The 12,120-nt window shown below is 43.0% G+C and overlaps 1 protein-coding gene across 1 annotated transcript in view; it reads left to right on the top strand.

Moving 5' to 3' along the window:
• cacna2d3a (calcium channel, voltage-dependent, alpha 2/delta subunit 3a) overlaps positions 1–12,120 on the top strand; it is a 1,196,772-nt gene that overhangs the window by 254,033 nt on the left and 930,619 nt on the right. Inside the window, exon 3 of the mRNA XM_086001643.1 lies at positions 3,468–3,584. Within this exon, the coding sequence (XP_085857769.1) occupies positions 3,468–3,584 (117 nt within the window). The remainder of the gene's footprint in view (positions 1–3,467; positions 3,585–12,120) is intronic.

The raw sequence follows: 12,120 nt of genomic DNA, 5'->3' as shown, positions 1-12,120 counted from the left end.
GATACCTGTTTTCAGATTTTGGTTCTGTCTGGTTCACAGCAGGAGTTGATTCCGCATTGGGATTTATTTGGAGTTCGATGAGTTCAGTACAGTGGCTCAGTTCAGAATGATCTAAAAAGGCTGGGTGTTACAAACACTTAACACACTTAATTCAAATTCTTTACTCTTTTAAAGGGGGAGTTAACCCATTTATCTTAAACTAGCTGAAGTGCCCAGCGGTGCCGAGGGTCTTTTGAGGGGCATGTTGTTTGTTGGAAGAGAGAGAGAGAGAGAGAGCGACTGGGGGGGGGGGGGGGGAAAGAGAGAGAGCGACTGGGGGGGGGGGGGAAAGAGAAGAGAGCGACTGGGGGGGGGAAGAGAGAGAGCGACTGGGGGGGGGAAGAGAGAGAGCGACTGGGGGGGGAAGAGAGGAGAGCGACTGGGGGGGGGAAGAGGGAGAGCGACTGGGGGGGGGGGAAGATGAGAGCGACTGGGGGGGGGAAGAGAGAGCGACTGGTGGGGAAGAGAGAGAGAGAGAGTGACTGGGGGGGGGAAGAGAGAGAGCGAGGCGACTGGGGGGAAGAGAGCGCGACTGGGGGAAGAAGAGAGCGCGACTGGGGGGAAGAGAGAGCGCGACTGGGGGGGAAGAGAGAGCGCGACGGGGGGGGAAGAGAGAGAGCGACGGGGGGAAGAGAGAGAGCGACGGGGGGGAAGAGAGAGAGCGATTGGGGGAGAAGAGAGAGAGCGACTGGGGGGAAGAGAGAGAGCGACTGGGGGGGAAGAGAGAGCGACTGGGGGGAAGAGAGAGAGCGACTGGGGGGGGAAGAGAGAGAGCGACTGGGGGGGAAGAGAGAGAGCGACTGGGGGGGGAAGAGAGAGAGCGACTGGGGGGGAAGAGAGGAGAGCGGACTGGGGGGGGAAGAGAGAGCGACTGGGGGGAAGAGAGAGCGACTGGGGGGGGAAGAGAGAGAGCGACTGGGGGGGGAAGAGAGAGAGCGACTGGGGGGGGAAGAGAGGAGAGCGACTGGGGGGGAAGAGAGAGAGCGACTGGGGGGGAAGAGAGAGCGACTGGGGGGGGAAGAGAGAGCGACTGGGGGGGAAGAGAGGAGAGCGACTGGGGGGGAAGAGAGAGAGCGACGGGGGGAAGAGAGGGAAGCGACGGGGGGAAGAGAGAGAGTGGACTGGGGGGGAAGAGAGGGAGCGACTGGGGGGGGAAGAGAGGGAGCGACTGGGGGGGGAAGAGAGAGAGCGACTGGGGGGGGAAGAGAGAGCGGCGACTGGGGGGGAAGAGAGAGCGCGACTTGGGGGGGAAGAGAGGGAGGCGACTTGGGGGGGAAGAGAGGGAGCGACTGGGGGGGGAAGAGAGGGGAGCGACTGGGGGTGAAGAGAGAGAGCGACTGGGGGGGAAGAGAGGGCGCGACTGGGGGGGAAGAGAGGGAGCGACTGGGGGGGAAGAGAAGAGAGCGACTGGGGGGGAAGAGAGAGCGACTGGGGGGGAAGAGAGAAACGCGACTGGGGGGGGGAAGACGAGAGAGCGACTGGGGGGGAAGATGAGAGCGCGACTGGGGGGGGAAGAGAGGGAGCGACTGGGGGGGAAGAGAGGGGAGCGACCTGGGGGGGAAGAGAGGGGAGCGGACTGGGGGGGAAGAGAGGGAGCGGACTGGGGGGGAAGAGAGAGAGCGACTGGGGGGGAAGAAGAGAGCGACTGGGGGGGAAGAGAGAGCACGACTGGGGGGGAAGAGAGAGCGCGACTGGGGGGGAAGAGAGAGCGACTGGGGGGGAAGAGAGAGAGCGGACTGGGGGGGGAAAGAGAGAGAGGGGACGGGGGGGAAGAGAGAGAGGGACTGGGGGGGAAGAGAGGGGACTAGGGGGGTAAGAGAGAGCGACTGGGGGAAGAGAGAGAGGGTGAGGGGGGGTGGGGGGGGAAGGGGGTGAGGGGGAAGGGGGTGAGGGGGGTGGTGGGGGGGAAGGGGGTGAGGGGGGTGGAAAGGGAGGGGGGGAGATATACTTAAAGTACAGGAAACTTTGTGCTATCCTGCTTGCCTTAAAACTGCCCTACTCTCCAGAGTTAATGTTGAGAGATACGGAGATTCTTATCTCTGGATTTGACAACAAACACTGTTGCTTAGCAACAGCTTCTAAACACTGGGTGTGGCCTTAAAGCTCTGCAGCTAAAGCTGTTGCTATAGCTACAGACCTTGCACAGCTTGACTGTTCAAACAAAGGATGTTCCTGTACTAAGATGGCTGCGCAGGCACTCTGTTACACACTGAATCAAAATGGCGTCGCACTGAAACTTTTCGCCCTCCTTGACAAAGATGGCTGCCGTTAACCTGGGGCTGTCTGCAGAAGAAATTTCCTCAGCTGCAAACACAGGATCTTCAGATTATTATTTGGGGCTTGCGACCTACCCCAGTTGCTTATGAAGCCTCCCCACCTACTGACCCTGGGAATGGAGCTGAGGCAGCACACCCTCTCTCCTCTGCCAGTGTTTGTCTCTGCCTAGGCCGGGAGCCTGGGTCTAGAGTTGCACTGCTGGCAGTTGGAGAAGCCTAGGCCCCGGGCCTGGAAAAACAGTGAAAGGTAGGAGAATTATAGAGGTTAGAGAAAAGATTTACAAATTAATTAACTTTTTTAAAAAACAATTTGTGTTTTAAAAGCAACTTTTTTTTTGCTGGAAATGTAGATTTGAAAAGAAACACGCAGAAAGCGGGAAAAAGAAATGAAAAGTTTAGAATCAAGATGGCGGCGACTCACCTCGGTTCAGAACGATAAGGCCCGCCCACACATGCACCGATTGGTCGACCGTCAGGTCACCAAAGCGTAGGATTGGTCAATCGTCCCGTCACTTGACTATAGGAGGGCCCGGCCGCACGCGCCAGGAACCCGCCGTACGATTGGTCGACCTCGACGTCACTCGATGCTAATGAGCGGAATGTTGAACGTTTTTTGGATACCGCGGGTGCAATTTTTGTCAGGCCGAAACGTTAATACGCTTAGGACGGTTCTGGAATCGTCAGCTTTCTTTCGACGTAACACACGTGTAGGTACGCTCTATAACTTTCGAGTTTATTCAATACAGACAGACGGAATGACAGACAGAAGAACTGCTTTATATATATATATAAGATAAGATAGATAGATAGATGAGATAATGCCACCATTAAAGTAATGTAGAGAAGAATTTGATACAAAATATACTAGCGTTTGTATGATATCATTCATCACAGTAATGCCCAGGTTACAGAGTTTACATCAAAGAAAGAAACAACTTGCATTTATATACTCCCTTTCACGATTCCAGGATGTACCAAGGTGTTTCACAGCCAGTGAAGTATTTTTGAAGTGTCGTCATTGTTGTAGTTATGTTGAGGCATGAAGGTTAGAAGATGGTACAGTTCTGTCTAACTAGAAACATTTTATTTTCCTTAGTACCTGCTAGGAAGAAGTGTTAAACACATGAATTGATTTCCTTTTGTTTTTTACAGAAATATAAAGAGCATGAAAAATCTGTCACTGTTGAGGAAATAGATGGCCTCCAGCTTGTCAAAAAACTGGCAAAGGATATGGAACAAATGTTTCATAATAAAGCTGAAGCAGTAAGAGTAAGTACATCCATAAGATTGCTGGAACAAATTTTTTGACAATGTGCATTGTAACAGAATCCTGTGCGTTTCAGTTTGCATCATATAGAAATTTTCAGTCATGAAAACCTTCAAAGGTAATATTCTGAAACAATTGTTAAAGACAACCTTGTCCTCGGTGCAAGTGCACACAAAGATACCACACTGTAGCAGTACACTGCTCACATGATTAGTGAGCATTGAATCTGCATCCCACTGATAAGAATTTAATCCTTCTACTCAGAATTACCCACAAGCTGCAGAAAAATATTAATTCTGTAAGACCGTTATTGCACATTCTAACCTAATCAGCTATATGTATTGCGTATAACTCATTCACAAGACCTGGCAGTAAAGTTTCTCATTTTCTGGTGAGGTGAATGAGTGGAAGGAGGAGTGGGAACACATTGCAACCCTACTAAATCTATTCCTTTTAGCTGAGCGGAACTACTTGTAATATGTGCTTGCAGTTGGCCTACATTACTTTGCAACTGTAATTGTAGGTTGCCACGTCTTGGTGAAAACTCTGTGTGCTGAACAAATGGCAGATAATTCTTTTACTGTGAACTGCAATGATTTGATGCCATACTTATACTTACCTCGCAACATAAGGGCTTACTTCTGTTTCATACATTTCAGTTTTGCTCAAAAGTTATACTTGCTACACACTTGGGCACTTCAGCTACTATTTCTATGCAAAATACATGTATTTGCTGAATGTTATTATGTCATACATTGCATAGTTGTGTATGCAGCACCCAGTATAAACTGATCCACACATATCATGCAACAACAAACTTGCATTTATATAGCGACCAAAGCATCTAGTATAATTTCACTTTCACTCACCAATTCGCTATGGCTCTTTTTGTGCTACTGCCCAAGACCAATTTCATCCCCAATGTTGTTTTTCCAAGTTGGTAGTGCTTCCAACCACTCCCCACCAGTTACAAATCGCAACACATTAGTTTCATCATGAATGCTGAGAAACATTAGAGGTGGGAGACAAGATAAACATTTCACACCACTACAGGTAACTGTTTAAAAATATAATTGCTCCTCTTTATTATATCTTTCTCTCGGAATGCCAATTATTTTTCTTCTCACCATTATCTTTCATTCTGACTGCTATTTTTTTTACTAGTCCCTCCATTCAGCTGCTATTCTTTTGAGACATTTCTGTCACATTGTTAAATTTTGTGTCACATTCTCATCTGCTATACATTTTCTGGTTTTGGGCTCCTTTCGTGGGAATCTATCTTTCTCGCTTGTCTTGCTCGTTTTTATCTCTCACCAACCTGGCTAGCCCTGAAAGAATTTCAGCAAATATACAGAACATGCCTACAGTGTGAAGATTTGGTTGAACAAACACAAATTGACTTCTGAGGTTGTCAGCACCAAACCATATCGCTAAATCCTATCAGCATACTAATATGCCAGCAGTACTAAATGTACACATTTCATACAGGTACAGATTATTATAAAAATAAATTGCTTAGTAGGCTGGTAATTTTATCAGAAATTAAGAAAAAATGGAATTGGGTAGTTTTCTGCCAGCAATAATTGCTCTTTGTGCATCAGGAGAAAATTGTACCATAGTTTCTAATTCATTTTGAGTATATGACAAAATATATGTTCATCGTGAAAATCATTTCTAGTCATAGTTTGCATTTTATTGTCAGGTTACTTAGCGACTATTGAAGAAAATTAAACAGCGACATTATGACTAAGTGGATTGAAAATAAGCTTGGTACAGTAATAGAAAGCAAAAGATCATAAGAGGACAAGGTTGTTTGGAGGCAGTGACAAATTGAATCCTCAGATATCTATTCAAGGACCCTTGGTGTCTTCCTGTTTATAATATTCCTAAACAATATGTACTTTATATAACATTGGAAGGTTTGCTGAAAACATTGAGTTATGCGTAAAAAGGAGGTTTATAACATTGAAAGGTATCAGGAGAAATTAAATTGATGCAAAGGAATACAGAGAGAATTTAATGTGGATAAACATAAGTTACTGAAACACAGAACAGAAAACATGAAAGATGTGTACATAGTGAATAGATACTCAAAAGCAAAGGTAGAAAAGGAAAAAGATTTAGATATGATTGGTGATTAGCTGAAAGTATTTGAGAATGTTATAATCAAATTTCCTCAGAATCTATATACTGTATATGATTATTATTATGAAGTTTTAATATTTAAAAATACAACCTTATTTATGCAGGTAAATTATACTGAAACAAAATGCACGACAATAAACACACAGTTTTGTGCAAAATCCTATTTAATTATACAAAATTACAACATAATTCAAAAGAATTATTATTGGCATGTGTAGCTAGGATCAAAGATAGATTCTAATTTACAACGTCCAAGAGGTCTGGTTATCACTTTTTTTGAATAAACATAAATTGATGTAAAAACGTTTTGGCCAGAGCCTTTTATTCAGACAGCCTTTTGACTGCTTTTCTTATGACACGGATGCTCATTATTGCTTTTGAATGAAAAGTAATTGCTACTGTACAGTAATTCAATTCCAATGTGTACACGCTTCAGTTCACTGATGTGCTATGGTTGTATTGGTCGAAGAATTTTGTCATGAAACCTCAGTGTGAGACGGTCACATCCTATTACTTTTTACAGTGCATTACTATTTGCATTAATGTAATGTTTTCTCCATTAATATAATGTTTTCTTGGTATTATGAAAGGATTTTTCTGGTTAATTGTTTGATACTGTGCTGCAGTGACGAACCTTCGGATGAAATTATCTTCCTGTGGTATTCCTTGAAACTTAACATTCAAGCAAGAGGATAATCTATTGGCTAAAATTTGCAGTTCTTCCCAATATAGTTATTGGCAGGTGACTCGATATTACAGTAGTAGTCAAATATATGTTTATCTAGGCACACCTGCTCAATCAGTGCCAGACATGGTCATCCTACAGGGAACATTGTTATTTTGATATATATGAAATAACATGTTACTATTTCGTACTTTTTGATTTTAAACAAATGCCATTGATTGGAGAAGTGTTGTTCAGGAGGGACAATTCAAACAGTTGCTTCAAACATAATAGTGAAAGACATTTTTAGTTCCCCAAAAGTATGTATTTTTTAATAGGAAGCTCTACTACTTAGAGTCTTATTCTGTAATCAATCAGATTCTTGTAATTTTATTATGATGTAAGGGGATATTTTCTGCTGCTATGCACTGGCAGAAAATTCTGGGGAGACTCGTTGGTCCAAAAGTGCACAGGAAGCTTGCTGTCTAGTATTTTCTGACTGGGCTGCACTGGTAATGCAGGAGGTTGTATATCGGATACATGCAGGCCTCATTGAAGGAGTGAAAAGCATGTAAATGAGGAAGAGCTTCCTTCTCTTGCATTTTCCATAGTTTGCTTCTGAGCTGCAACATCCTCACTGAGCACCGTTATAAAATGATGCATTACCAAAATTACTTCTTGGCTCTCAGAACTGAATACCTTTAAAGGTGTGTGTATCTAGTTTTTTGGAGAATGTGAGTTACTATTTTATTTTTTAGTTTGCTTTTGTGGTAGTTAGATGCATTTTTTTTTACATATATAAGTTCAATTCTGTATTTTACGTGTATACTTTTTGTCACCTGCCATTGGAGGGAATTTAATTGTCAATTGCAACAGTCTCTGCTGGTAAGAAGGGTATTTGACTGATAATTCCTTTTGCCATCAGGGAGCTAGAGCATAAGGAGGAGTCCTACAGGAGAGAACAAAGGCAGGTGTGCCTGCCTCGTGGTGGTCTGACTTGCCCATGCCTACATGGATAAGAGCAGGTCATGTCTGTAAAAAATCTGGCACTTCACTCCTTCAGTATAGGCTGGCATTCTCCTTCCTTCCCCCAGTTTGTGGTGTATGTGCCTTTAAGAGCCCCCTGTGTACTGTAATGCCGGTAATGGCCACTCGGGCTATATAAGCCTGTATAGTGTCTTGTATCTGTTAGTTCACCTCCAGACTTTGTTCAGTAAACACCTGTGAAACCAACTCCTGCATTCCGTGTCTCCATTAACACACGGATACAACACAGTTAATGATGGCACTTTTCTTCCTGGAGAGCTTTGTTGTTTTTTAAAGCTGTTGGTTAGCTTATGCTAGATTCTAGGCTGGCACGTATGAAGGAAAACAAATCTGAAAACATCTAAAAGGCAACCATTTCAATGAAAATTCTAAATCAACCCAGCATAAGCATTGCTGAACACATGTTTTCAATGAACTGGCGCACCAAATCCCATACATGTCGCTATCCTCCACTTGACGTCACACCATGCATGTCCATCCAGCCATTCAGCTCCTGCTTCAAAAATGGAGCCCAGGACAAATTAACTCTTTGTAAAAATTCAAAATCCAGATCTGATCATTTTGAGTGCTCTTAAGAGTGCTTGGCATGTTGGTGTTTTGTACTTGGGTGTTTTCCCTTTGTTACTGTGAGATTTAGATCTCCGGGCTGTTCAGCTGAGGGGCAACATATCCTGACCCTCTGGGCATCAACACCTACCTCCTTAGTGCTATCTGTAGCTGCTTATACTTACTTGTGCTCTAAATGTCACCTGTGCACTTCCCTCTCGGTCACTCTCCAACTTCCCCGAGGTGGATATCGCTGAGCTGGTGCTTGTAAAGGATTGATTGAGTGACAGCGTGTGCTGTGAAGTGTTGGCAGTGCCGGATGCAGTGAGGCCTATGTTATCTTCCTCTGTAACATCTAGTGGAACAAAAGAAAAAGAGAGATTAAAATGGTTTCCTCTGATGGTTTCCTAAGGAGCCATGCACATTTTCATAACATTGTTTACTGACAGTTAATGAAGGGTACTGTGCACCTCCAGTGCTGCCTGGCCAGCCTTCTACTGCTTGCCTTCTTCCAAAAAGGAATTCCCAATGGAAAACCACATTGTGTGAAATGGTATGGGGAAATGGCAGCAACCTACCCAGTAGCACAGAGGCAACTGTTAAAGTAGTTGGCAACAGCAAAAAAAAAGGTCAAAATAAGTTTTAAACTTGATGCTGGGCTCTTTAAATTCCATTTTCTGCTCAACAACTACCAACCCAAGCCATCTGGTTTTTACAGGCAAGAATAGGAATCAGCAGAATTGATAAAATTGATGTCATGATGTTCTGTTTGCAAGGAAATGCCCAAAAAATGAGCAGTCCCTTCCTGTGGATCCTGAAAATAACTGTGGAAAATATGATGGAGGAAAAAAATGGATGGAGATTCAGCATCACAGAATCCCACTCAATTTTTCAATCCGACCCATCCAATTTACACCTGTAAATTAGGTGAATCTGATCAGGAAATCCATAGTTATCTCTTCATATTATAAAATGCTAACTCTCTATTGATCACTTCAGTAAACCATTGCTATAATTCATAATTTGAAAGCAGCTAAATTGCATATTGTAGATCAGATACAGATATAGTTACAGATACCCTTAGCTTGTTTTATCTATTCTATGCAATACTTGCCTCACTGATGATGATGGCACTAGTACCACATTTGTTTGTCTATAGTTTTACTTAGCTAAATTAGGAACCATTTAAACCACTGATTTTTCTGAACTTCATTTGTGCTCTTCTGTCCTTTCACTTTTAATAATGTTTTTGTTTTTCTCAGAAATTCAGTTATTTCAATATATGTAATTCAGTGGCTGACTTTTTCAAACACCCTGTTCAGATTTGACCCAACAGCTTTCATGCTAGCATCACTGTCACTAACACTGGACTGGACTGTCTTGTACAAACAACATTTATGGTTTTTCTATGCATTTTTTTGTAGATTTTCCCTGGTTCACCATGACATGATCTGACGTTATCTATACTTTTTAAAATTAAAGCATATAGTGGTGATTTTTTAAAATTCAGGTGCTTGGCTCAGTGTCTCAGCGGCATGGTGTGTTGATAATCTGCCGGAACCGCAGCTGGTTAGGTACTGTGTATGCCTGTGCATCAGCTGACCATGCATGATAATGTGAGGTCAATTCAACTGAAACTTTAATTGTTGCTGTCAGCATGTTGCTTACGACACAATGGGAGAGTGCCGAGCTTGTGATGTTACGTCCAAATAAACACTCAAACTTAGTGTGGTAATAACTAACTGCTTTTATTTCCAAGATCCTCTCGAATATTCCTCCAAAAAATAACCAAAGCAATACAAGAGAGACCTTGGAGTGTAATTACTACAATCTGCTTACTCACATCAGGGGGCCATCTAGTGTTCTGTTAGTAATATGCAAGTACCATTCATATCACATGAGGGGGCACACGGGCTAAACTGGCGTTTCAGCTCAAGACCCCATCATGGCCACCTTGGAGGATCGTTAGCGCCTGAACGCACTGCCGAAAATTGCCCCCCTTGTCATTTTTAAAAATTTACTTTGAATCAGGAAACTTCCTGTAAAAGTAAACATGTCTTTAACTACTTGTAGTGTGCTTATGTTGTATATTAGAAAAGCTATAAAGAAAATGTTGTATGCAAAGAGCCAACAGAGATTCCAAGTATTTCACTATGTATTAAAGCTCATAGGAACATAAAAGGAATAAGGAAGAGAAAATGCTAGTTCATTTCAAGTCTTTCTCTGACTATTTTCATCTGCTCATTTATTGACACCAATCTTGTATCCCAATACTCTGCTGATTCATAAACCTGTCTTATTTTGTTATTAAATGCTTCAACCAATTCAATATTCCCTGTGTGAAACTCAGAGCTGCATTAAGTATTCTTGGTTGTGGCAGGGTGGGGGCTGGGAAGTGCTTAGTCATGATGCTCCAGCCAGCATGGTGTGTGGGGCAGGCTTGATGGACCAGCTGTTTTTTTCTGCCCGTCCAATTTTGTATGTTTGTAAACCTGCCGCCGCCAGAGCTGCCTCGCTGTGTTTGAGGTGGAAACTAATGGAAGCTTGTGCGGATTCCCTGCTGCATTGTGCATGAACCTGAGCTCCCCAGCAATAGACAATTCTGGCGGGGGCCCCATGTCTGCTGGGACTTCTGGGCATGGGCTCCGTAGACCCGTGCGTTAGTCCACCCCTGATGAAATTTAGTTTACTGTACCAAGCAACAAGCTGTTCCACAAGTTAACGGTTCTAAGTATGTGATTATTGAATAAGAGATATTTAGTTCATGGTTTTGTTTATTACAGTGTTCCTCATTTTCTCCTGCTTCTGCACTAAGAATTTCTCCATGTTTACCTTACTGATTTTTTTCACGACTTTAGAACTTGGATTATGTATCTCCTTTCTCTTTTTTTCCAATGAGAATAGATATAGCTCACTTAGCCCTTTTTCATAAGTCATTGATTTAATATGTATAGATACATTTTCCTCTGGTCACAAATGTGGGACCACACTTTTTACCCTTCATAAGTACAGTACTCCAAATGTGATTGCACCATTGCAACTCTGAGTGTCAGTGTCCCCTCATTCGACTCAGACACTTTAAATGTACTTGCATACCATAATGTTCAATTTACCTGTACAACTGTTGCCAAAAATTGGAATTGTGGTGATAAAATCAAGTGTCTTTCCTGCTGGGCAAACAAATGTGATGTGTCATCACATTTCACTTTTAATGATTTATTCTTGATCAATCATATTTGCTCATTTTACTTCTGATATCCAATATGCCACATTTGTTGATCACCTGTGGAATCTTGTTAGAGATGAGATTCATTGCTGCTTTCTCACTTTTTACTATTCAGTTACTGAAAGCAAGGGAGTGTTTTAAGTGGGTTATCCCAATATCTATACAGCATATAAAATGAACACTTTTAATGGTATTCATTTCAGTCCTGTAGAAATGTGTAGAGCTTCCTCTACATCACCTAATAATGTGCCTTGACTCAATCTGAGAAAAACATTCTGAACCGTGTCCATATGGTATTTCCATTTCCCACATCAGCCATCCCTGAAGCGACATTGAGTCATAATGCAGATTTAAGGTTATTGACAATTCTGTGCTCTGGATCTATGCTGACTGAATTGAGTCTGCCGAGACTTAGAACAATTACAGGTGGCAGAGAAATGAAATGTTCTTCCCATCAGTCTAGGTTTGAGTTGAACATAGCTTCCAGATTATCTTAAGCTAGGAAGATGAGAGAATGGATGGGAAATAAAAGTATGTGCGAAGATTTATTGATCTTCAATAATCTCACTCACAAATCGTTATTTTTTTGGTTCATTATAAGTAGCTGGAAATCATAGAATCATAGAATGGTTACAGCACAGAAGGTGGTCATTCAGTCCATCGAGCCCGTGCCGGCTCTCTGCAAGAGCACTTCAGCTAGTCCCACTCCCCGCCCTTTCCTCATAGCCCTGCAAATTTTTTTCCTTCCAATTCCCTTTTGAAAGTCGTGATTGAATCTGCCTCCACCACCCTCTCAGGCAGTGCATTCCAGATCCTAACCACTCGCTGTGTAAAAAAGTTTTTCCTCATGTCGCCTTTGGTTCTTCTGCCAATCACCTTAAATCTGTGTCCTCTGGCTCTCGACCCTTCC

This window comes from Somniosus microcephalus, chromosome 11, assembly GCF_052327205.1.
Source record: "Somniosus microcephalus isolate GS21.2 chromosome 11, FLI_Smic_1.0, whole genome shotgun sequence".
Taxonomy (NCBI): domain Eukaryota; kingdom Metazoa; phylum Chordata; class Chondrichthyes; order Squaliformes; family Somniosidae; genus Somniosus; species Somniosus microcephalus.
The sequence above is the reverse complement of the archived record's forward strand: the minus strand, read 5'-3'. Positions and strand labels throughout refer to the sequence as shown.